Source organism: Taudactylus pleione, unplaced genomic scaffold (genome assembly GCF_031769625.1).
Source record: "Taudactylus pleione unplaced genomic scaffold, aTauple2 ptg000647l, whole genome shotgun sequence".
NCBI classification, from domain to species: Eukaryota; Metazoa; Chordata; class Amphibia; order Anura; family Myobatrachidae; genus Taudactylus; species Taudactylus pleione.
The window spans coordinates 4,411,978-4,439,785 of NW_028285049.1; the positions used below are offsets into that span (position 1 = coordinate 4,411,978).

Sequence of the window (27,808 nt, forward strand, 5' to 3'; positions counted from 1 at the left end):
TACAACAACTAGGGGGGCACTTATTGCCCACCCCTATTCTAAATAGAGCCCTACAACCGTGTTAGCTGAAAGATAAGGCGCGGCACTGCACCATATTCGTCCCGCCACTTGGTGCAAATTAATGTAGTGAACCTCAATGGGTATGATGCACCCTGTGTGCTATGCAACAAGCTAGGGTTATGCCACTTGCTGGAAATAAACATGTTCAACTTTACATAAGTTAATTACATTTTTAGAAGAAAAAAAAAAGACATCAAGGTTCATGTATGAAACTGGAAAAATGTGAGCCCTCAAGTAAATGCGATTGTATGATGTCATTATACAAATGCTGCATAACCCAAAATCCTGCAAAAGTAATTGAATAGTAATTTTCCAGGATGTGGGTACTCAACATTGCATGAGAGGCTGACAAGTACCGTAGGCGTATTTGTACATAATGAATACACGGCAGGGGTGCATTTTTCCAGTTCATAAATGACTTTTAATTAGCTGAGAAAGGAATGAAAATAAATAAATATAATGAAAATGATTACTAGAGAATGTAAAATGATGTTACTTCCTATAGTTATTAAACTTTCACTTCTTGTAGCCTTGTGATTGTGTTTTTAATTTAAAGACTAAAGTGCAGTTAAGCCTGTGGCTTTAAGTCAGTGCCTCCTTCAGTAGAAGTAATATTGGTCAATTTAAAAAACAATATAATTACACTAATAAACCCTCTGAGTGTAACCGTTTGCAGCAGCTAAACTATTCCAAAATTATTCTGAGAGATTACATGAATAAATACTCTACATTTTCAGGGAATAATTAGATTTGTGCTCATTAGCAAAATATCTTGTGCTGCATCCACCTATATTCCAGCAGTAGTTATGTTGTGTTTTAAAATATAGATTTTGTGGATTTTGGCATTCAAAAATACACACAAAAAATTACCCCCTCCCACTACTACAAAGAACTGTTCAAAAGTTTGACATATTTGGAGGAATTTGGCAGCTGAGCTTTATATTTCCCTACAAGGCGTAGTCAGTTTCATTAGTTCATTACTATGAAATCAATTGAGAAATGAATTACATTTATTAATTGTTCCTTTTAAATAACTCAGTCTACATTATTTAATTAAATTATATGCAAAGCTGGCTTTATTTTACTGATCAATAAACTTTTTGACAACTGTATAGGTTTGACACACTAAATGTAGTCGCACAGCATCCCCAATAGGTCCATTTCCATAATTTAAGGCAAATTCAACAAGGCTAACCTTTTGCTTTTAAGATATGTTACATTATCGTTCTCAAACAGACAAACATATATCATTATTATATATAAAACAACAAATCAACCAAACGTAGAAAACGCTAACATCATATGGCATGAACTATGTTTTTTTCTTGATGGCATAGTATAGATACATTTTCCAGAAATACAGTCAGCAATATCAAAACATCATTGAGGCTGTAACAGTACTACGGAAAAATAAATTGAATTAACAATTAAAAAAAATACAATTTTTTTTACATAATTTGCAAGTAAATATGAGATACTAATGCATGTAAAATGTTGATAAACAGTGCTTTAAATTATTTTTTAGTTGTAATGTGACCACAAGGTTTGTAGTCATACATTTACATTTTTTAAACAAAATGGTGAACATTCAAAGACAACAGAGGCAACATATTCATCATGAAAATCTTACATTTTCTTCTTTCTAATGAAAGAATAATATACCAAAGCTTGCACAATTTTAAAGTGTTGTTATAACTTTTTCAAAATCTTATTACAAGAAAGATTATGTAAGGAAAACAACTTTAAAATATATATAAATACCAAACTTAAACAGTAGTTGTACTTTTTTTAGCTAAAAAATAAATAAAAAGGCAAAGATGTTTACATAATATACATACAACTGTTAAAAAATAATTATATATTAATTTAACTTTAAACTATTACACAAACTTCAAATGTTACATTCACATATAAAGAAATACAATTTCATATATTATATTTGTAACATGCAAACCAGCATTATTATAAAATAAAATTATTTTATTTCACTATTAATTGCATTACAAGTAGTATTTTCAGTGTACATATTTTTTAAGCAAACTAAAATTAAAAATAATAGTTTCTGTACATAATATCAAATAAAACTCTATGAAAAATAAAAAAATATGAAAATAAGTACGAACAAAGTTTCAAAATTCTATTCTGGAGGACATGTTTTTTTTATTGGTACAAAGTACTTTAATGTAGGCATAGTCATCATAATATATATATCTATGCTTCCTGTCTGCTTGCTGTGCTGACATCCTCTTTGCACTGGTCTTGATAAAGACCCCTTGGGGCTAAAACATTGACCGATTATGATTCCTTTTTTGTGAATAAAATATTCTAACTGACTGCTCGAATGGTAAGTGCACTCATTTGGTTTAATAAGATTAGGATTATGAAGCAGGTGAAACGTTTTATTTTATTTTAACAAAATAAAATATGATGTGATGAAAGACAGATGTATTTTAGATTTTCATTGTGTGCTTACTCACCAGTTAGATAAAATATATTATTTTACCATTGTCAATTTAAGTAGTCTCATAAAGTTATTGTATTTACATAAGTAAGGTTTCTAAAACTTAAGTTTTAAAAAAATATGTAATGTGTTAATGCAGCACTGGGAAAGATTATACCGAGATGGATAATTACTTTTATCAACTATCTATACATATGCATTTGATTGCCAGAGTTGTCTCTCTCATTCAGTGATTGAATAACTTTAGTGATTGGAGGTCAGGAAAATTGGGATCACATTGTACTGTATGTTAAAAAAAGACATGCCTTTAGGAAATTCCTCCAAAATGATTTCTAATCCTACCCATTTAATAGATATAATTTTCCAGACTTTCTATAATAATTATTTTCTTAGCCATCTAACATTTTCCACTCCTTTGTATTATATGATTAATATTGGAGAATACAGTGCTATTAGATTGAAGTATTTGTGAAGAGCTTTGAAGGAAAGAAGATGCTTCTGAATGGTAGTAAATGCAACCAATCCAATAATATGTAATGCTGATCAGGAAAGCCTATGAAAATTGCTTAGACAAACAGTAAAATATGCTTACAAATATGATTTCTTATCTCTGCTGTTCTATAATTAACTTTGGCATTTGAGAAGGACTAAACTGATAAAAAAAAATACAAATAAACAAGGATGTATGCCTTTTTGGTATGCAACTAACTTTTTATGTGTAACAGAATCATAAAAAATAATTTACAGTGATAGATCCACTGTAAATACATAATTCCCTTTTATGAAAATAGCAGTGGACACCAGCATGCTGGTTCTTAACAACTGGCAGTGCATGTTATCATATTATCATAAAGTGTACTAGCCATTGGGTCTTATCATGGTGGACCCTAACAGCTTGATGCCAAGATGTCATTATATTTGTAGCTATGCTCCAAATTTTATATCAGATTTCTATATTATTACACTGTAGTAATGACTATAATTGTGAATTCTAGCCAAAATGACAAATAATAATAATAATAAGTTTAAATGCACACAGAACTATTGGGTTAGGTGCAACATGTATCCTACAATATTAATATATGTAGATTGGAAAACAAATATTCTCTCTCTCACTCTCTCTCTCTCTCTCTCTGTACACACATGCACACACATACAGATTTATTTTTTGTATATATTTTATTTTCTTTTTGTTGTTTACTAGGTACGATACATATTCTTCAAATTATTCTAATAATGTACATATGGCAATAGGGTCACTTAACTGTGTTAACAGCCAAACATTAATAGGTGTTGCCTGGAAATTAAGTGTTAAATACAAGACAGCCAAGCTAAATCTTACAATTATGTGACCATTTGGAGGAAAAAAAAAATGTTTCAATTATTTGACCTCTCTACCATCAATCATTTAGAAACAATTTTTTATAAATGTAACTAAATTAATTGTGAAAAGTAAATAAAACAAATATTTAGAATCTTACAAATGTCAATACATACTCCATATTTGTACGCCTTGGGATATAAGTAAAAACAAATTTTTTTTTGCATTGCAAATACTGAGCTCTAGGAATGTAAACCATACCCAAGGCATAACATTACATTTTAAAAGTGGTGATATGGATTATTGTACGTCTATCAATTCATTAATATTTATGGTTACTGTTAATATAAGGACTGATATGTTTATATATCCTCTTACTGTAATATTTCATGTTATTACATTTTTGAAAAGTGCATTAAAAAATAAATACACTCGTTTGATGTAACACAAAACAGGAAAACCATGGTTATAGCAGTATTTGAAATATATGTGTTTGGTGCTCTATTGCAGATATAAATTATATGCTACTGTAAATTATCTAGATTGTTTATTAAATAAGTATACCATGCACTTTTTCCCCTTTTTACAGCAGATGCAGTGGCAAGAGCTATTAGCTTGCATTTTCCTCCACGTCTGTTGAGCCATATCTTCATTGGGTCTTATCGTTATAAAATTAATTCATCAATAAACTCCACTGCTAAAACATAAATAGATTAATGACATCACAAACCAGCATCTGCTGCATAGGATCCAACTTGTGATTCAGAGCATCACTAATAGTTATCAACAGAAGACAGGCTTCACATTCGACATGGTGCAAATACGTCACTGTATGGACAAATAGTATCCAGAAAGGAACGTTCCATAATAGAGAAAAAAATGAGTAACCGGGCCATTAGGGCTAATTAAAGCGATACGGAGTTAGCATAAACTGTACTTAAAGGGACATACACAAAAACTATATCTATCTATCACATAACTGCCAGTCAGTCCTTAGACTTACGACAGAATAAAGACAAAAACAGATGTAATATTTCTTAGTATAATGAACACCTATATTTTTATACAATACATTGGTCCACCTTATAGTCAATCTTTCCAGAGTTAAGAAAAAACAAACATTATTTGGATAAACAAAAATATATTTTTTGCATTCAAGGGCTAGTTTAAGCAATCCTGCAAGAACTGCAAATCTATTAACAAAAAATAGTAAAGAAAAAACATTTTCACTAGTACGGTTTGCTCACAGAATTGTTTAGAATGGTGAATATACGGGTAGATAGAATCAACAGATAAATAGCATAAAAAGGTCACCATGAGTGTGACCTTAGGCAATGACTTATTGTGCTTACTGTAAATCCTGTTTTAACATGTAACTAATCAGCTCAATCTTAATGAGCTAAACAACCAACTTTTAGCCACAATTATAGCAAATCTAGTAGCCTTCAATGGACTTGTTGGCCTTTAGAATGCAGTGGATTTTGCCTTTAGTATTATAAACATTTAAATTAAAACAAAAATACAATTTACATTTCTGCAACCAATGTACAAAGAGTAATTTTTTTTCAACATTAACAGGTTCACTGAATTTCTATAAAACGTTATCAAAAGATTTAACGACTGCATGCGTCAACATAATTTCTTTTAAATAAAGTCCAAAGAACTGTAACTTAGACTTTGTAACTACTATATGCTTTGGTTTAAAAGATAACATTTCATCAAACAACATACAGTAAACACAAGTCCCCTCCTTTCTTGGAAAATGTTAATATTTTTTACATATTCAGGTTTAAACTAATTTTTTATTTTGTGACATAGGAAATTAAATGTTTTGGCTATTCTTGTTGGCCTTCTAGTTACAGGACCCAAGCAACTTGGAGATTGATAATGTGATAGGAAGAGTTCTGTGTTTTTACAATAAAACAATTGCTAAGACAAGTACACTGCAGCATTTCATGTTTCTGGAAAGGTTTCTTGCATTATCAAGTAGTGCTGTCTTCCTCATCCAACAGAAAGTTCAGCTTGATGACAGTGCTGATAAAGTCTCCTAATTCTACAAAATCTGCCGTAACGATATTAATTCCACTCTCACCCGGCTTTTGTGTTCTCACCCACTGCATCATGGAGGGGAGGGCTCTACAGGGGTTAAAAATAAGAACAAAGTGACATAAATACTTTACAAATAAGAACAGATATGTACCAAAATGAAAAAAAACTGAAAAAAATATTTTTATTATATTTTTGTATAATTATTTTTTTGAAAATTGAATGATAGTAAATAGTTTCTTATAGAAATAATAATAATAATAATGTAATTGAATTTAAGGCATTTTCTACAATATTTACCAGTAGTAAGGCTTAAATTCACAGACCAACCCATAAAAAAATATATAAATAATGTCTTGGAGAGGATATTGCACCATATATACATCTTAATGTTGTAGATCTATATCAAAACAATGATTACAATGGAAAATAACCTCTAACATCAATGGTATAAATATACAGACAGAACTATATACTTATTATATACAGTTGTATATATTTAGTATTTCTCCAGTTCTTTATATATTGTAAATGTTTTCTATTTTGATATATTTTGTATTTTCACTTTGAGACTGTATTACTTTTCTAAAAAGTCACAAGCATTTTTTTTGCATAGCATTGTTTTCATGAATGCTTTCAAAGCAGTTCTAAAACTAAGGTCTGAGCATTGTAGCTACACTTCTAAATAATCCCTGGAGGTGCTTCACCGTTAGCCAATTTCGCCAAACTCTGGGGGATATGTATCAAACCTTTGAGAGAGATAATGTGGAGAAGTTGCCCACAGCAAATAATCAGCATTTAACTGTCATTTCATAGGCCGTGCTAGATAAATGATAGCTAAAAGCTGTTGCTATGGGCATCTTCTCCACTCTATCTCTCTTTAAGGTTTGATACATCTTCCCTTCTGTGATTAGTTGCACAGCCGTGGCTGAAAGCTAGGGTTGTATGACGTCCTGGAGGGGGATTGTGCACAAGAGGACCAATGAGAAGCAGCAATTGTGGATACTGTGACTTTTCAATAGTCCTGAAACACACATCCCCTGTTCTGTAGCCAATTTAATGCGGTGAAAAATTGTATCTGATAGTTTAGCTTTAAACACGCAAGTCACTGGCATAATTATAATGGGTGTAGGGTGTGCAGTGAACAGAGGCTCCTGGGTCCAGGAGGGTACACACTGCACAACCTGCACCTATATAATTATACTGGAGTCTCGCATATGCAGTAGAACAGTCGCCGGGAATATGGTGCAAGTGCCATGCTCCCAGACACCCGCACAATACATTCTGGCACAAATATTGCTCTGCCAGAGAGGAGAGAGACGACACCGAGCTCACACATGGGCCCCCTCCTTTCTTAAACCGCTCCAGACCCAAGTATAATAAACCTAAAAAAGTAATCACCCATTAATCTGTCAAACATACTATTCACCATCCAACTAAAGTCACTGTAAACATCGACCATGCAAATTATTTACTTGGTTTCTCTGGCTGAAGTCACACCTTAAGCCCTGCAGGAAATAATACCATCAGCAACAAAAAAAATAAATAATAATAATTATAATCTATGAACAGAACTGCATGATACCGAATACTCTAAATAAAATTACAGCAATGAGGAGCTTAGTATTTTCCATAATACTGACACAGTGGTTGAGCTCTGCATTTTAATATGCATGGAGATTACATATTAGAGAATTTGCTCACATCTCTGATAAACTGTCCCTTAAGCATCAGATGAAATTAATTCATCAGGAAGATTTGTTGCGTACATGAAAAGTTATGTAACATTTAGTAGCTTCAAATTAAATTATCATGAATAATGAGTAAACACCCTACAGGTAAACTTACTTAGTTATTTCATACATTGCTTCAAGACACCATCACGCTGAGACATCATTCAGAAAATTCAAAGAAACTATTCAAACAAATTAGCTACCAACATTTCAGATGAATTAATGACCCATTGCTGGACATTGATGCAAATAAAATACTGTATTCCTTATCTAAATAATACACAGTCCCTAAAATTACTGTTTATACTTTATCTGGATTAAAAGGGAGCACAGAGATGCTCAGAAAACCCCCTAGCACCAACATCCGATAGAAATTATTCTGTCACAATGAAGGATGTCTGGTTCTCCGCTCAATGTTCTGCATGTCTGTGTGACAGAGTTCAATCTGGTGTGTACTGACATGATGGTACGGATATAAGAACATACACTGTATGGAGCAGCCACACAGTGTTGCAACGCCTACCGCCTAAAAACATTACACAAATGTAGTTTAGAAGAAGCCATGAAAGCAGGCAAGCAGCTTCAGTCTCTCTCATCACCATCTGGTAGTCCCTCTCATCATCATGTTAGAGTCATGGTCAAATAAGGGCTTGTTAAGGATTGGTGACAATAAGGCATTCTTGAAGATAGAGGGGACAGAGGCAGAAGAAATGGACAGGTTAAAGAGAGGTGCGAGATGGAAGCAGGCTTTAAGGGAGAGAGAGAGAGAAAGAGAGAGAGAGCATCGGAGGTGGGAGGGAATTGAATTGAAGGTCCAGATTGATGGAAGAGATGAGAGGAGGAGGAGGGAATGCAGATATCATCTGTGGGGTGGTGGGTGAGAAGGCAGATTTGGGAGGGTTGCAGTGGGATAGGAAAAGGACGGTTGGTATGGGAGGGCTACAACAGGACAGGCATACACTGGGGGAGGACGTGGAAGTTGAAGGTAGCAAAGAGGAGTCATACATAATAGATTGAGAGAAGATTTGAAGTAGAATTGTTTGGCATGAGAGATGGTGAAGCTGTAGGAAGATCATGAATTTGCAATGGAGGTAGCCAGAGTGTTATTATCTTGAGTACTGTTCAGCTGTGTGAGATCATTTCTGTAGGAAGCGAGTGACTTTAGAGCGCCAAAGTTGGGGTTCTGACCAATGAAGCTAGAGACTTATAGCAGAGTCAAAAGCAGAATTGTAGTGCGTACACACTGGGCGATATAGTGGATGACTGAACGATAACGATATCGTTATCGTTCTGTCGTCCACTTTATCGTCCATTTTTAACCCCAAGATGAACTATAACGCGGGTCGTTCGTCATCATCGTTCATCGGGCTGACATGCAGGCCAACCTGACGATCTCGTCAGGTTGCTGCATGTCAGGGAATGCGGGGGGAGAGCCCGGCGCTGAACGATATCGTTAATGATATTGTTCAGCGGCTGTGCTCAATGTCGGGGACACACTACACGATATCGCTCAGGGAGCATATCGTGTAGTGTGTACCCACCATTAAACAACTTGATCAGAGCAGGGAAGGGCAAGCAGTGGAGATGAGTGAGTAAGGTGTCCAGTGAGGAGGAGAAAAGGGCAGGTTCAAAACCTGACCAAGGATGTGCTTGGTCAGAGTAACCTTAGGAGGGAGGGAGCAAGGAAGGTAAAGGTGTAAGGGAAAGGCCAAAAGGAGAACAGATGGTGTTTAGAAAGAGGGAGGCGGGGTTTATTAAAGTCAGAAATGTCGCAAAGGTGATAGAAAACTACTGTTGTTAAGCAAGGGCTGCTGGAGTGGTATGGCGAAAGGACTATTGGGGGAGGGTAAAGGAGGAGGTGAGGGAAAGCAGCTTAGAGGTAGCAGCATCCATAGGATTGTCAAGTGGGATATTACAGTCACCCAGGAAAAGAGAGAGATGGTGATAAAATAGGACGTGACAGCAAAGTTATCTAGGGATAGGAAGGAGGAATGATACCCGGGGTCAGTAGATGACCATAGCAGAAAGGTGAACAGGTGGTAGAGGCAGGCAGAGTAGTCCTCGAAGAAGGAGAAGGTTTGAGAGTGAAGGACATCTAATGTCAGTCATCAGAAAAAGGCTTGTGGGAGAAAAATCCCTGAATAAGAAAGCAGCCAACAAAGTTTTGTCAGATGGGGATAGCCAAAGAGGTAAGGCAGCAGGGGGAGGTAGATATGTGAATGGGTTTAAAGTTAATCAAGGAGAAGTGTGAAGGGGGTAGAGAGAGAAAGAGTTATAGGAAGAGGAGAACTTAGGGGAAGTGATACAAGTAATGCTGCCAATCAGGGCAGTTTCTAGGGTTTGAGGCTCCCAGTGCGAGCACTCAAAATGCGCCCCCCCCCCTTCAAAGCAGTAATATTGTGGCGTGGGCGTGGCCTCATCGTGAGGGGGTGTGGTATCACAGTAAGGGAGTGTGATCACGAAAGACCACAGAATGTCAGCCACTGTGACTACTGAGCCCAGGGGGGGCAAACCTGTCAGAGGCAAAGTGCTGAAAAATATATGTAGCTAAACAAAAGCCAGACAGCATGCACGCGCCGTAGGCGTGCCCTCAAAAAATGGGGTGTGGCCTAGCTGTCACAAGCCCACGCTGAATTTCTGTGTGCATGCCTTTGGTGTGACATTTGCAGAAGTATGACCTTGCATCACACTCATTTTTAGTGCGTTGGGAGCGAATCCAGCACATTGAAAATACAAGCCAGATCCACATATATTACACTGCAATAAACCACTTCCACATAAAATACACTGCAACAAACCACTACCACATAATATATTGGAAAAGCCAGAGGCACATAAACTACTTTTTAAAACCACATCCACCTCAAATACATTATTAAATCCAGAACCACATAAAACACATTGAAAAAACAAGATTCACATAATACACACTTCATTCCAGCCCCCTCCCTTGCTATTCCATCCCGACAGGTCTTAGGCTCCCCCCCCCCACTGGCTCTCAGGCAAAAGTGCCCATTATGCAGCGCCCCCTGTAGTTGTTCCCATATGCAGTGTCCCCTGTATTTATGCCCCTTATGCAGTGCCCACAGTGGTAGTGCAACTTATGCAGAGTCTACAGTAGTGGTGCCCTTTATACAGTGCACCCAGTAGTAGTGCCCCCAGGTGTGGTGCCCCCTATGCCATGCCACCATTAGTAGTGCCCCCTGTAGTCATGCCCCCATCAGTAATGCCCCCAATAGTAATTGCCTGAAATATTAATGCCCCCTGTATTAGTGCCCCCAATAGTAATGCTCCCTTTGTAGTAGTGCCCAAAGTAGTAAAGCCCCAAGTAGTAGTGCCCCCAGTAGTAGTGCCCCTGGGCCCTGAGTAATGCCCCCAGTAGTGGCACCTCCTAAGCAATGCCCCCAGTAGAAGTGCCCCCCGAGTAATGTCCCCAGTAGTAGTGCCCTGTACCCCCAGTAGTGGTGTCTCCCCTAGCAGAAGTGCCACCAGAGTATTGTCCAGGCTGCCTGCACATAAAAAAACCCCACTAATACTTACCTTCAGCCCCGCTCCAGCGTCCGCTCCGCTCGGCTGCTCCTTTGCACTATGGGAAAGACGTCATGACGTCCTCCCATAGTACACACTGGGGGAGCCGGAAGCCGGAGGCTCCGTCTCTCCGGCTGCCCTGCTCTGCCGGGCGCCCGCTGGTAACTGAATCTCAGCGGGCGCCCGGCAGTTAACAGGCTGTTCCTGCTGGGCGGCGCGCCCCGTGCAATTGCACGGGTCGTCTGCCCCTAGAAACGGCCCTGCTGCCAATGAGTAGTGGCATGAGAGAGAAGAATGGGTTGTGGCAGTGGGGCCAACCAGGGATGGATCAGAGTGTACGTGGCAGGAGAAGGTGATGGGAGATCAGAATAAAAGGTGACTACACGTGAGGTGAGGGGGGAAACCGGCAGAGCCGTAACTAGACTTTTTGGTTTCTGGGCTAGAAAGAGAATAGGGACATAAGGCGCGTGTCTGAAAAAGCATTGCCTCATGGGGAAGGGCCATAACAAATCTGTTTTATCCTGTATGATGATGAAGGGGTACTGATCCCATTGTACCACTGTTATCCAGGTGTCACTGCCAAGTACAATGTGAATCCAATGGCTGCAGTGATGATACACAATAATTATGTAGTATAACTCACCAGCTCTAGATGTAGAAGGGAATTGGTGAAGCTGCACCTGCAGCAGGATTTGTCCATCTGAGCAGCCGAGCACAAAACTGGAGGCGACAGTGTAGATCACCGACAGAAGGTCTAGAAAGAGTGCTGCATGTAGTGTATATGCAGCAAATATCAGCACCGGGGAGACAAATGTATGCACCCTGCGCCAGCAGCTGAACTCAACGGCAATGGTACTCCTGGTGTGCTGGTAACACCTGGGTCAAGAATTGGTGACTGTGTTCAGGGCTGCCACCAGAAATTGCAGGGCAGATAGCTCCATGTGTAAGATGTCTTACTGCCATGTGAGAGATGATAGGTTTGAGTCCCAGGTACAACAGTATTTTGAAATGCATGTGTTAAATGAAAGTGACTGAAGAGGGAGGTTGCCACATTGAGGGGTAGTCTACCAGGGAGGAGATTAGGGCGGGCAGGAGATTCCAGGGATAAAACAAGAGGAAGCTAGAAGTGAAAATGATCAGAAACAGAATATTGACATGCCTGAACAGCCCTGTGTCATGGCACAAGTCACACCACCCTAGTTACAGTCCTGGAAAGGGGCAGCATGGCAAGGAAGGGGAGAGTAAAAAGGTGATATGTTGTAATAGAAGCAATATAATGCAATTCAGTACACAAAATTGCAGTACAGTGAAGGTAATGGCAAAATACAGTCCCTCACATCATATGACAGTGCATCTAATCAGTCCCTTTCTTATTATCATCTGATTGTCCTTCTCACCACCATGCTACAGTCCCTGACATCATCATCTGAAAGTCCCCCTCATCATAACGTGACATTAGCCCTCAACATCACCATCAAAACTTGCTCCAGCCCTATGGTACAAGTAGTTTTTCCATCATAGTATGACCCCCTGGGTGAGTGGCTTTGAGAGTTGCAGGCATCTGCCATTTTCTACGAGTTTTTCCGATGTTTTTAAGTAACAATCGTTTAAAAGGCAAAATCAGGCTTTCTGTGTCTTTCTCAAGATAATATCAGTCTTATGTAAATGTAGTGATTATGCTCTTAATTACGTGTTTTGCAATACCATTAAGACTACAAAACACATCAGTATCCCATTCTTCCCAAAGTCTCTGGATCTGATTTATACGTTAATGAATCTAATCTATGCCTCCTCTTCTAGCTCTTTGAATGCGTATTGCTTTATTGAGGATATGTATCGATATTAAACCACTCTGGAATTAGAAAGGAATAAAGAGCAGTGCAGGGGCGTATTAAGAGAGAAGGAGGCCAGTGTGCAGTCTCCAACAAATTATTATGGCACACCGATGTAAAACCAGGGACAAGGGTCAGCTCGCGGTATTCTAGGTAACACAAATATTCTGTACATACTGTATAGGGCCTAATTCACAGATTTATATCAATTCAATATTTACTGGCCTCGGCAGCGTAACTTTTCCTCACATCCTAAGTAACCCGAGGGTTACTCAGATGTCCGATGTTCACATAGATGATTCGATGTTGCGTCTTTGAAATGAGCAGAAGATTAGAGACGTCGTCGCCCTGGTATGTGCCCAGCTTAAGCTGAGACATAGGGCTGGTAACCAGTATGCTACTTTAACACGTCACAATGTAAAACAATAAATGTGGGACGCGAGAATCCTAAAGAAGATGGGGATGTAGAGTCAACAACAATAGAGGAAAAGGATCTGAAGGAAAGTGAGCAGTGGGAAAAGCCATACTTGGTGTGGCTGGAGACCGGCCATACGTGGGTAAAATATCCACAGCAGCACTGAAAGAGTTAACTCTCGTGCTGAGGTGCCATATTTGAAATGTAGAGGCGCCCATTGTAAATGTGTACTCTGAGCTAGGCGCTGAGTGTTAATAAGTGTGCTTTTAATGTTTTATATGCCGCAGCCTGGACCTGCTGCACTGGGGGAGTGTGGCTGCATGCTGGGGGACAGGGAGAGCCAGCTGACACTGTGACCAGCACTGAAACAGTTAAAGTGGACACAGTTTAAAAAAACACTGCACATGGGTTATAATAAACTGTATTAATATACACATATTTTGCGGTAGAGCACTGCATCTGCAATGCATTGGTGTATAAAGCAGAGTAGTATAGTCTATGACATGTTTGAATGTATTTGTATTTTATATGTGGTTAAATGCACTTCTTGGATATGCCTGTATAAGACATGACCAGCTTCTGTGACTGCAGGAAATTAGATGCTGATTGTCATTTCCTAGCAGGAGGTCTGATGAATGAAAAGACCTGTTGTGGTCTGTGCACTCCAGATGAGACCTGGATGGAAGCTTTCTGTGTGAAGGTGTGAAGAGTATCAAATGGCCAAATCATCCTTTGATATGTCCCTGAGATCGTATCTTGTGTGTCTGCACTTCTGTGGAAGAAATGTTTGTTTTTCCTGATTTCCTGAATATTGCAGGAAGATGAAAGCGAATACTATTGCTGGTTATTCTATTTTGTCACTGTGTGATACATTTATCAAAGGATGAAAGTAAATTATCAGTTCCTGTGGGATGTGAGTTGTAAATACATTTGGGATAGACGGTCTGATTGGTTTACAAAACCAAAAGTGGGAGGATTGCACCATGCTGTATTATGTTTTCTGAGTATATATACAGGGCCTGTGTGTATGGGTACATCCTTGTATATCCTGTGTGGAGAAGAATTGCTGTAACATCATTTGTATGCTGACATTCCCCTTCAATCCGAAGGGACGAGTCTTTTTTAAGACTTTGAGCAAAAACACCCTTGCCTATTCGATTGCATCTGAATCCTGCGACCAACAGAATTGCGCCAAACGCTATTCCGTTCTCCTACTGTTCTGGGTTGAGCCGAGCGTCTCCGAAGCTCAAGGCCCCTGCCAGCTACTGTGCAGAGCCTGGTCCATTGCGAGTCATCAGGTGTGAACAGCCGACACCAAACAGAAAGTGTGGCCGCAGCTAGTCCACGCATACGCAGCAGAAGCGGTTCCAGGTGCCGAGGTAGGAGCCTGGATATTCGTAAGCGGTTCCAAGTGCCAATAGGAGGAGCTCGGTGGTGGCAGCAACATACACACCCATTGCGCAGTGAGCGGAGTCAGTGGGAAGCAGTCACTGATGGTAAGCAGGAATCCCTGATACCCCAAGGTCCAGTGGAGAAACCCCAACCTGTGATCAGGAGTCCGGGCTGGAAGCCATCCGGTCACACTTGGGTGTTAGTAGTAGAAACAGTGATGTTATATTGCCAGGTCGCTGCTCAGACATCAGCCAGAATACTGCGCGCTGTCCAATCAGTCTGCACGCAGTCTACTTCCAGAAACATATTAATAAAATGTAAAACTAAACCAGAAAGAGGCTACTAAAATGGAACATGAGCTGCATATCCCTATCAGGGAAGACTTACAGTCCAAAATGTGAAAATATACAACTTAGGGGACTGACAGGACAGACGTCACATGAAAGAAAGATTTAAATATAGCTAAGGAAGACATTATTTTTTAAGAGTACTGTATTTCTAGATAGAGATAACCCTTTGAAGTAGGGGTGAGCGGGTTCGGATTTCTGAAATCCGAACCCCCCCGAGCCCCCCCGATCCGAGTCCGATCCGAGTCAGGCTCGACTTTTCCCGCCTGACTCGGATTCTGAAATCGAGGCAAAACGTCATCTTCCCGCCTTCCGAGTCTCGCGGGTTTTGGATCCTATATAAGGTACCCACGTCGGCGCCATTTTCTCACTCGGCTGTGGACAGTGAAGAGGGAGGGTGGGAGTTAGGGCTGTGTAGTGTAGTGTAGTGTAGTGCTGCTGTTGTCCACTACTTCAAAGTCCATAGGGGCTGGCTGTGTTGTGCTGTGCTGCTGTTGTTAATAGGGGCTGTGTCCACTACTTCAAAGTCCATAGGGGCTGGCTGGACTGTGTTGTGCAGTCAGTTCTCCTTAGGGGCTGTGTCCACTCCAAAGTCCTGTGCAGTGTCCCAGTCCTAAAGAGGTGCTGTAGTGTTGTCCAGGGGGTGCTCTGTCCATCAGGGGTGCTCCCCCCAAGTGCTAAAAAAATAATATATTTTCTGTGTTTGTGAATTGTGTGCGCAGTAGCCGCACGTGCATCAACAAAGTAGTGCCAAGCGTGCGCCTGTGTCATAAGTAAAGGGCCGGCTGGCTTGACCGTTAAAGGGTGCTGTAACCCCCGAAAGTACACTCCAGTCCAAACCAAAAAAAAATTATTTTCTGTGTTTGTGAATTGTGTGCGCAGTAGCCGCACGTGCATCAACAAAGTAGTGCCAAGCGTGCGCCTGTGTCATAAGTAAAGGGCCGGCTGGCTTGACCGTTAAAGGGTGCTGTAACCCCCAAAGTACACTCCAGTCCAAACCAAAAAAAAAATTATTTTCTGTGTTTGTGAATTGTGTGCGCAGTAGCCGCACGTGCATCAACAAAGTAGTGCCAAGCGTGCGCCTGTGTCATAAGTAAAGGGCCAGCTGGCTTGACCGTTAAAGGGTGCTGTAACCCCCAAAGTACACTCCAGTCCAAACCAAAAAAAAATTTATTTTCTGTGTTTGTGAATTGTGTGCGCAGTAGCCGCACGTGCATCAACAAAGTAGTGCCAAGCGTGTGCCTGTGTCATAAGTAAAGGGCCGGCTGGCTTGACCGTTAAAGGGTGCTGTAACCCCCGAAAGTACACTCCAGTCCAAACCAAAAAAAAAATTATTTTCTGTGTTTGTGAATTGTGTGCGCAGTAGCCGCACGTGCATCAACAAAGTAGTGCCAAGCGTGCGCCTGTGTCATAAGTAAAGGGCCGGCTGGCTTGACCGTTAAAGGGTTCTGTAACCCCCAAAGTACACTCCAAACCAAAAAAATATATATTTTCTGTGTTTGTGACTTGTGTGCACTGTGGCTGCACGTGCATCAACAAAGGAGCAGCGCCAAGCGTGCGCCTGTGTCCCATAAGTAAAGAGCCGGCTGGCTCATTTCTTAAAGGGTGGTGTAACCCACAAAGTGCACTACTCTCCAGCAAAAATAAAAAAATATTTTCTGTGTTTGTGTGCGCTTTAGCCGCACGTATATATATCAATATAACATAAATGGAGGACCAAACTTTCTCTGATAAAAATAAAATAGGGAAAGATCAAGAACCACTTCCTACTAGTGCTGTTGCTGCTGCTGGGAGTTGTTCATCATCCCAGAGAGGAAGTAGGAACATCACTACTTTTACTAAACAATTGACCCTCCAACAGTCCCTAGCGATGAGGATGAAGTACGACAGCAGTCATCCTGAAGCAAAACGTATAACTGAGGCCTTGACTGCTATGTTGGTGTTAGACGTGCGTCCGGTATCCGACATTAGTGCAGTGGGATTTAGACAATTGATGGAGGTAGTGTGTCCTCGGTTCCAAATCCCGTCTAGATTCCACCTGCATCCTCAAAGCAGCAGCGACAAGCGTGCGTCTGTCTGTTAAAGGGTGGTGACACCCTCAAAGTGTGCTACACAAACAATTAAAATATTATTCTTTTTTTTTCTGTCTTTGTGAAATGTGTGGGATGTAGCCGCACCTGCATCCTTAAAGCAGCAGCGACAAGCGTGCGTCTGTCTGTTAAAGGGTGGTGACACCCTCAAAGTGTTCTACACAAACAATTAAAATATTGTTCTTTTTTTTCGGTCTTTGTGAAATGTGTGGGCTGTAGCCGCACCTGCATCCTTAAAGCAGCAGCGACAAGCGTGCGTCTGTCTGTTAAAGGGTGGTGTAACTCTCAAAGTGCTCCAAAAAATAAAAAACTATTTTTTTTATGTGTTTGTGACTTGTGTGCGATGTAGCCGCACTTGCATCCTCAAAGCAGCAGCGACAAGCGTGCGTCTGTCTGTTAAAGGGTGGTGACACCCTCAAAGTGTGCTACACAAACAATAAAAATATTCTTCTTTTTTCTGTCTTTGTGAATTGTGTGGGCTGTAGCCGCACCTGCATCCTTAAAGCAGCAGCGACAAGCGTGCGTCTGTCTGTTAAAGGGTGGTGACACCCTCAAAGTGTGCTACACAAACAATTAAAATATTGTTCTTTTTTTTTCGGTCTTTGTGAAATGTGTGGGCTGTAGCCGCACCTGCATCCTTAAAGCAGCAGCGACAAGCGTGCGTCTGTCTGTTAAAGGGTGGTGACACCCTCAAAGTGTGCTACACAAAGAATAAAAATATTCTTCTTCTTTTTTCTGTCTTTGTGAATTGTGTGGGCTGTAGCCGCACTTGCATCCTCAAAGCAGCAGTGACAAGCGTGCGTCTGTCTGTTAGAGGGTGGTGTAACCCTCAAAGTGTGCTCCACAAACAATAAAAATATTCTTTTTCTTTTTCTATCTTTGTGAATTGTGTGGGCTGTAGCCGCACTTGAATCCTCAAAGCAGCAGCGACAAGCGTGCGTCTGTCTGTTAAAGGATTACATCGGTGACAGCATCCAAGTAGGCATGTCAGACAGTCCGTACCTGTACTGGCAGGAAAAAGAAGCAATTTGGAGGTCCCTGTACAAACTGGCTCTATTTTACCTGAGTTGCCCCCCCTCCAGTGTGTACTCCGAAAGAGTGTTTAGTGCAGCCGGGAACCTTGTTAGCGAAAGGCGTAGGAGGTTGCTTCCACAAAATGTGGAGAAGATGATGTTCATAAAATGAATGATCAACTCTTCCAGGGAGACCAGCCTCCAGAACGTACAGAGGGACCTGTGGTTCCAGCAGGGACGAATTAATACTCTGTGAGGATGAGGATGTACATAACACTGAAGAGGGTGAGGAATCTGTGGATGAGGAGGATGAGGACGACTTCTTGCCTCCGTAGAGCCAGTTTGTGCAGGGACAGATTAATTGCCAGCTTGTTTTGTGGGGGCCCAAACGAACCAATCATTTCAGCCACAGTTGTGTGGCAGACCCTGGCGCTGAAATGATTGGTTTGTAAAAGTGTGCATGTCCTGTTTATACAACATAAGGGTGGGTGGGAGGGCCCAAGGACAATTCCATCTTGCACCTCTTTTTTTTCTTTGCATTATGTACAGTTTGGGGCCTAGTTTTTCAATGCCATCCTGTCTGCCACTGCAGTTTCACGCCTAGATGGGTCACGTGTTTGTGCCGCCCACTCGTGTCGCTTAGCATAGTCATCCAGCTACCTCGGTGCAACCTTTTGGACATAAAAACACTATTGTGAGGTGTGAGGTATTCAGAATAGACTGGAAATGAGTGGAAATTAAGGTTATTGAGGTTAATAATAGCATAGGAGCAGAAAAACCTACAAATTCTGTGATTTTAGCTGTTTTTATGCTTTTTTTCAAAAAAATACAGATCCAAAACACAAAACCCAGAACCCAAAACACGGAAGGGTGGTTTTGGCAAAACCAATCCAGATCCAAAACACGAAGAAAGATCCAGATCCAAAACCAAAACACAAAACACGAAAAGTGGCCGGTGCACACCCCTACTTTGAAGTTGGAAGACTGAAATGTAATACTAGGAAAAACAGAAGGGCAAATGGGATAGATGGGAGGCAATCGGGAAGCCGACTGCCTAAATACCGGCAGCCGGCTTCCCGACTGTCTTATCTCGGCAAGGGTGAAATGCCGGGCGTCTAGATGTAGACGCCCGCATTTCCCCGACGCCGGGAGACCAGCGCCGGGCATCACGATCGTAGTGATGCCGGGCGCCGCGAGCGGACAGCCGCGGGGGGGGAGGGTTAGGTTTAGGGCTCCCGGGGGGGACTTAGGGTTAGGCACCCCCCCGGGAGGTTAGGATTAGGCTTGGGGGAGGGAGGGTTAGGGTTAGGCACCCCCGGGGGGGATTTAGGGTTAGGCACCCCCCCGGGGGACTTAGGTTTAGGCAGCGGGGAAGGGGGTGGTTACGGTTAGGCACTTAGAGGGGGGATTAGGGTTAGGCACTTGGGGGGGAAGTTAGGGTTAGGCACCCCTAAGGAGGGTTAGGGGGGTTAGGTTAGGTTAGTGGATACTTACCTATCCACGATCGGGATTTCCAGCGCTGTTGAGCTTCCGCTGCGTCGCACTCTGCTTCTGTCGGCCGACGGTATTTCATACCAATTCCGGATAGTCTCCCAGCAGTTGGGACTCATATAATAATATAATTAAAGAATACCCGGGACAAACATATTGCTGTAATTATAACTAAATCACAAACAAACAAATATCCCCCCGTTTCCAAAAAAAATATAAACATAAAGAGAACACTATATGGACAAGACGATTCTTTGCTGTTATTGATTTCCATGTTTGCAGCATGAAAGAGCAACGTTCAAAGAGCTGGATTAAGGGCCATATGGACCTGGGACTATTGTGAGAAGTGGAGGAGCCGAGACCAGTGCTGTGCGGGCAGGGCCGGCTCTAGGGGTGTTCCACCAGTGCGGTCGCACAGGTGCACCACCCGTAGAGGGCGCACCCCTCCCCAGCATGTAGATTTCAGCGGGACAGTATTGTCCCGCTGTTCCACCCGTTGGCCCGAAGTGGCCCGCGGGTGGTCAGATCGGGAGGTTGGGGACCCCCGGAGTGTGAATGGATGCTGCGCGCATGCGCATGGCATCCATTCACTGAAGGGAGAGGGCTGGGAGAAGCCCAGCCAGTGACGGAGGGCTGGGCTTTACCCCCAGCCTGATGTTATTTGGAGGCATGCCATGCGGGCACGCCTCCAAACAACATCACGTAGGGAGTGTGGCCTGTGGTAATTAGTCCACTCCACCAATTTCGGACGCGCTTCGCCGTGAGCGATGTATGGGCGCCTACTTAAGGGCCGGCACAGGGTGCTCCAACCCCTGGAGCCGGCCCTGTGTGCGGGTGTGGCCAGCGCTGTGTGCAGGGCCAGATTAAGGCTTGTGGGGGCCCCGAGACAACTAAGTTGTGGGGGCCCTATCAAAAAAAATTGCCATGGCCCCACGCAGCGACCATTTATGCCCCTTACCTCTTCTCCGGACTCTACACTGACCGACAAGGTCGCAGCATACTACATCATGTCCGCGACACTGCTGGAACTGACTCCCGCCAGCATAGCGGACATCAAACACAGGATTTTGAGTGAGGCATTAGAGAGAGCGAAGAAGGGAGAGGGGAGAAGGAGTGAGAGGGGAGAAGGAGTGAGAGGGAGGGACAAGAAGGGAGAGAGAGGGGAGAGAAAAGGAGAGAGAGAGGGTGGGAGTGAGACAGAGAGGGAGGGGGGAGGGAGATATAGCAAAACAGAGAAAGAGAGGGAGAGACAAACAGAAAGAGGGGAGTACGGGGAGTGAGAGAGAGAGAGAAACTACGGTAGACATTTTGGTGACCTGTGCCAGAAAGAACATTGGTGTGTCCCCCTCCCCCTCTTTTTCAAATAGGAACATAAGATGCACACCCAAAAAAGGGCCATAGCATCATGGGAAGGGCAAGGGAAGAGATAGAGGAGGCCAGGAGATGCTGGGGATAAAATAAGAGGAAGCTACAAGTGAGAATGATAATATACAGACATTTGACAGGCACAAACAGCGCCCCCTTGCCCTGCAGTGCCCTATACCATGGCATATGTAGCATCACCCTAGTTACGGCGCTGGGTAGAGTAAGATAGAGAGGTCGGGGAGGGAGAGAGGATGGGAGGGAAGGAGAGAGACAGAGAGAGAGAGAGGAAGGGAGACATAGGGGCCTATTCATCATTACTAAAAATTCTCTGGAGGTAGTTAGGTTTAGAACTCGCCTGAAGTTCTACCTAGTTACCAAAGGAATTCATCATTCCTCCTCCCCATAACTATCTATTCCGAAAAGCTGTCATTTTGTGATGACAGCCTTTCAGGAAATAGATACTTTTCCCTGTCTGCTCTAACTTACAGCAGCTGTAATCAGGACTGCGCATGCGCCGTTACATCCATAAAAGCAGCGGATTCACAGCACCGCCTACAGCTGCGGTAATTCTGTGTCCCCACCAAAAAACAACTTTTTTTAAAAATGTAAACTGTACTGTGTTCTGCCGGGAGAACACAGTGTCAGCTCAGCAGCTGGAGCCTGAGAAGTGACCAGAGTGACGGAGGGAGCTGAGGAGGACTTGCCCAGCTGAGAGAAGGTAAGTGTAAGTGCTATACGGCACCTGAGAGTGGCGCAGAGCAACACCATCAAATTCCTAAAATACATAATTTTCGGAATTTGATGAATAGCCTAATTTCCATATCCCCATACTAATCAGGGTCGGCTCCAGGGGTTGGAGCACCCTGTGCCGGCTCTGTTAATAGAGCCCTTCGCCGCGCACGTCCCAAAATGGGGACATGGCTTAAAGTGATATCTCCTGTGTTAAGTGTGTTCATGAATACAAGAAAAACGGTAATTAAGGAAAATGTCCTTAAAACTGCTATTATAGTGTTGATGAATAGGCCCCATATAGGCCCCATAGAGAGGGTGTGGGGAGGGAGAGAGAGAAAGAGAGTTAGGGAGGAGGGGACAGAGAGATGGAGGGTGCGGTTTTACACCAGATTTACATATGCGATGTGCTTAGAAATTCTTGATTCATTAATTGATAGACAAAATAATCAATTATAATGATCCTGTATAGTGCTTATTTAGGATAATTTAACACAACAGCTAGAACCGGAGCCTCTGATGAGCTCACGATGAGCGACCACAAAAGATAGAAACAGCGCTGAAAAATCTCATAAAAGCATCTCAAATGATGGAATATTATAAATAATGCATATTTACTGAAAACTTAAAAATCTGTGAATTGACAAAATTAATCACTTTTAATAATCATACATAAAATATAGTAAAACACAGAACAATAAGCGGATCTGTTATAGCATTATAAAGAATCACATAAGATCTTAAAAAAAAAAGATGCTAAAAGCGACAGTCTTTGTCATCACATCACCCCTGAACAATATAACTTTGCAAAGCAGATAAATTAGGACAGATAGATCTCAAATCCACCAGCATAAAATTCCTTAGTAGGCAGGAAAAGTGTGGAAATAGTTCAGGTAATAGAAGTAAATATCAGGGTTGCAAAGATGTTATAGTAGAATATAATTATAGAACTGCACACCATCAGGTGTGACTCAGTGCTCACAATCCTCCAGCACAAACAGTAACATTTACTCTGCACTGGCTTTATAGGAGAGAGAGAGAGAGAGAGAGAGAGAGAGAGAGAGAGGGAGAGAGAGAGGGAGGGAGATAGAAAGAGAATTCATGAGGGAGATATAGAGAAAGAGAGAAAAGGTGGGAGGGAGAGAGAGTGGTAGGGACCAGGGCCGCAACTAGAGGGGGGCTGGAGGTGTATGTGCACCGGGTGAGCCGCTGCGCCCGGCGCCAGTGTCCTCCACCCCGGCACCGCAGGGAGGCTCCAAGCCGGACGCCCGCTGAGATTTTATTACCAGCGGGCGCCCAGCTCCTTCCCTGCAGCGCCGCGGTAACCGGACACTGGAGTTCTCTCCTGAACGCCAGCTTCCGACTCTCCCCACGGGCACAATGGGAGAGACGTCATGACGGCATACGTCGGAGCGGGGTTTAAGGTAAGTAATGTTTTTTTTTTCTTTTTCTGTAAGCGCCACTACAGGGGCATTACTATATCGGCAGTACAGGGGCATTACCATATGGGCACTACAGGGGCATTACTATAAGGGCACTACAGGGGCATTACTATATCGGCAGTACAGGGGCATTACCATATGGGCACTACAGGGGCATTACAATATGGTCACTACAGGGGCATTACCATATCGGCACTACAGGGGCATAACCATATGGGCATTACTACAGGGGCATTAACATATGGGCACTACTATAGGGGTAATACTATATGGGCACTGCTACAGGAGCATTACTATATGGGCACTACTACAGGGGCATTACCATATGGGCACTACTACAGGGGCATTATTATGGGGGCAATACTACAGGGGCATAACTATATGGGCACTACTACGGGGCATTACTATATGGGCACTACTAGGGGCACTGCAGCAGGGGGCATTACTATGCGGGAATTACCAGGGGGGTGCCAAATTACTGTCTTGCCCCGGGTGACAGAAATACTAGTTTTGGCCCTGGTAGGGACAGAGAGCACACACACACTATCTGCTGAAGACTCTTGCAGCTGCAGCATTATCAGGCTTCTGATGGGGATGAGAAATTAACATTAGGCTCTGCCCCCTACCCACACACCCACGAATCGCGGCATTATGTCAGCGAGTGGGCGGGGCTTCATTGTCAGCCACGGATGACTGTGCTCAGTGTGCTTGTGCTGTCACTGACTCACTGCTGTCAGGAGCCGGCCAGAGGGGAGGATGTAGAGTGGCCGGGAATGTTTGCAGCAATGTGGGGGGCCCCCTGGACGACCGCCCCGTCCGCCTTGCTTATAATCCGGCCCTGGCTGTGTGGGTGTGACCAGTGTTGTGTGGGTGTGGCCAGTGCCATTTGGGAGTGTACACCCCCACACTATCAGCCCTAAATAATATAAATGCATCATTTTGTGAGGGAAATAGAAATAGTTTTAATACTTATGACTCATGGCCGACCAAGTGGCCATCTGGGCGGCTGGCTACCATCATACTGTCTTGAGGATGAGACTAATATTATGTTAAGGCCTAGGGCTGTAGTCCCATCCGCCCCATTGTTAATCTATCCCTGGATGTTCCTTACATGTGTATATCAAACCTGCCCGATGCAAACAAAACACTGGTAATATTTATTATACAACACATTTCCGGTGCAAATAGAATTATGGTGTTTGTGTTTCTTCTAAATAGATTAGAAAACCACTCTGCTTTCAAGTGCGCTGCGGCTCTAAGAGCAGAGATGCAACCCTATGCCAAAAGAGGCTTTATCAAGCCAATTCCGAAGGCATAAAATCCTGTTGAGAATGGAATTACTAGAGCCTAAAGCCGCAGAGCCCCACAAGAGCACCTCTAAACACATTTAATGCAAATTTCAGAAACTGAATTGAAACATACCGGGCTCTTCTCGGCATGATACACCTTAGTAATTTGCTTGCATTTTGATGAACAAATTTACAGGCAAAAAAAAACAGAAAAAAAAACCAATAAGTCTTTACGATGCCAAATAAATCAGTCAGGAGCAAACGTGTAAAATGAAAAATGCCAAGTCATTTCACAAATAATTACCCATCATATCATACTGCGGGGGGGGAGATAAGATTTAAATTAGGATGTAAACAGGCCTTTATTCATATATTAACATCACTTGTGTATTATATGGTGTGAGTATACTCTTTAATATATGTTTTAGGCTGAAGATATATAACAGTTAAATGTTATTTGTGCAAATAAATGTAACTTCAATGTAACTTTATTAATTAGATTTTCAGACGTTGTTGTAGGGATATTGGCCCTGATTCAGAGCCGGTCGCTCTGACAGAGCACTCGCTCTGAATCAGGGCCGGTCTTTTTTTTTTTTAGGACGGCCTCCTGGCCGCTCGCATAGCTGTGGGTGACCACCCACAGCTATAGCGAGCGGCCAGGAAGATGGTCGCGATGGTCAAGACCATCGCGACCATCGGGCTTGCGATGAGACCCTTGTGGTAGGGTCTCGTTGCCGAAAGCCCCAGAGAGATTTCAGCTCTAACAGAGCCGTAATCTCTCCCACTGACATCACTTGTGATGTCAGTGGGGCCGGCCCCAAACGAAGGCGTTCACAAGGCGTTCACTCAACATCGACAGCACGCCCCCTTTGGTACGAGACCCGGAGCGAAGGATTGCCCATCGCTATCTGGGTCTCGAGCATGCGCTCGACGGAGCCGGCTCCGTCATGCGCATGTGCTCTGGGCCACCATCGACCCGGTTGCGAGCGCTCAGCGCTTCCTACCAGGTCTGAATCAGGCCCTCTGTGCATGATTTGGTTGTAAGGCAACTACAGAAAATGAGTCAATAGTTACATACTGTCACAATGATTGCAGGATGTGCGGCCTATGAAATATGATCATGTTATTATTTGACATTATTTCTGTAACTGCTTCTTATTGTGTAATGGACCTGATTTATTATTATTACAATGTGATGACTTAAGTGCCCATATGAATGCCCATAAACATGCAAATCAATCACAACCTAATTGCACACTTCAGGTTCAAAGCACATACAACCTAAGTGGCAATCTGATCATAGCACGCATAGTCCATTTAGTATCATTTGAATAACCCAAAGTTCTATGTTAGTCTAACCAATAAGAGGTGAAATTATACAACAGCAATATCCCAGGGCAGGGTTGTCCAACTGGCGGCCTATGTGCCATATCCTGCCCACAAAAGATGTCTGGTACACCGGCCCCAACACACACACTTGTTGGATTAGGAGCATCTGCACTGCCTCCATCCATTACTGAGAGCCTGGTGGTCTCTAGGACCCACCACGGCTCTTTTAGGAGGCCTGACCTCCGATGTGCTACTGTGCATGCATTGCTTCCTTGCACATTCTTTCTCCTTGGCGTCCATGTTAGACGGATGTGCCATGAGACTCTCCCCAGAATTACAGCCATACAAGACCGCACATGGACATTTCGGTCCACACAGGGACCTTATTCATGGCAACATCACAACCCAAATCAGCAGCAGGTAACTTAACCCTCCCAGGCTCTGATTTAAAAAAGCAAACAAACAAACAAACAAACAGATAATGCACAACTACAAACAGAGCATATATAGTTGAGAGTATATCTAAAAGCGCAGCCCCAGGCAGGGATAACTTAACCCACTGTCAACAAAATATTTCTTCCCTATTAACCCATCACATAACTAGAATATATTAGAACAGATACAAGAAAATCTACATATTCCCAATAAAATATTGAATATTACTCTTATTCAAATATTATATCATATAGAAGCTTATCCAAATATTCCATATACCCAGTAAAATACAAAATAAAAATGAAAAAAAAAATTAAATAAAAACACATACCACAAATCAATTAGCAAACACAAAAAAAAGTATTATTCCCTGGATATAGCAAAAAAATAAAAAAATGTAAAAATTAAGAGGAAAAAAATTAGTATGGAGACGAACACATGAAATAAACGTATGTACACATATAATCATATATGACTTTACAATACTAAGGCGGGCCTTCTCACTTCCGTTCAAATTATTTGCATTAAAAAATTTAAGTATTTTTTTTTTATTAGGAAACATTTGGGTTGACTGTTTTTATTCAGTCCCTTAGGACCGAAATATCCATTTCGCCTCTCTCTGTAAAAAACTCTGGCACTATCACCACCTCGGACTAATTTAGGTACATGGTCAATGACAACACATTATAAGGAGGCAAATGTATGATGTTTCTCAAGAGTGTCTGGCCACTGGTTCATCTGAATGGCCAGAACACAATGCAGACCAAACTCATAACCAATGGTTGGTCACTCTTTCCCGGGAATGAGCAGACGGTTTTGCCTATGTATGCATATGTATTGGTACTGGAAACCCAAGTCCAAGAAGACTAGCCAGTGAGGTTGTAAGAATCTTTTTACCGCTGCCAACCAGTATCCCTGGGGAGCTGAGTATTGCTGAAATTTTATTGGTAAATGCCGTGGACAGAAGATGCTCTATAGGGGCTTATCACAGGGATAGAATATCTTTCTTATGGATGGAAAATACTAAACAGACCCCCTCAATCTTGTTTACTTGCCAACACCTTTTGTCATGTGTGTCCCCTTTCCTCTTAGATTACAAGTAAATATATAATTGTTCCCTAAAATCACTTTATACAATCTATCTGTAACATAATCCCATATGGTACAGAGCAGTGTTATACTGGCACTTTTATATAAAGTAATCCAATCAACTAAACTGTCTCTGTGAAGTGGATTACTGCTGGGTTTTTTTTCTGTCCTTATTCATATAGCACAAATTGTGTCCTGCAAGTACTAAAAATAAACTCTTCAGCATGTGAAAATATTTTGCTAGGAGACATAATTACAGTGCAGCCACTAAAAATTCAGAAACAACATAGTTCTATAGCTGGTGAATGCAATGATTTCCGATATGTGACACTGAGTGCACCCGTTGTTGGTTAATTTATAATTAATATCAGCTCATTATTCCAAAAGCTGCTGTTTGTGTT

General features: G+C 42.2%; 1 protein-coding gene across 1 annotated transcript in view; it reads right to left on the reverse strand.

Annotated features, from left to right (window-relative positions):
* Positions 1-3,676: 3,676 nt before the first annotated feature.
* PLCXD3 (phosphatidylinositol specific phospholipase C X domain containing 3) overlaps positions 3,677-27,808 on the reverse strand; it is a 107,618-nt gene continuing 83,486 nt past the window's right edge. The window contains exon 3 of the mRNA XM_088455237.1: positions 3,677-5,978. Within this exon, the coding sequence (XP_088311363.1) occupies positions 5,825-5,978 (154 nt within the window). The 3' untranslated portion in view covers positions 3,677-5,824. The remainder of the gene's footprint in view (positions 5,979-27,808) is intronic.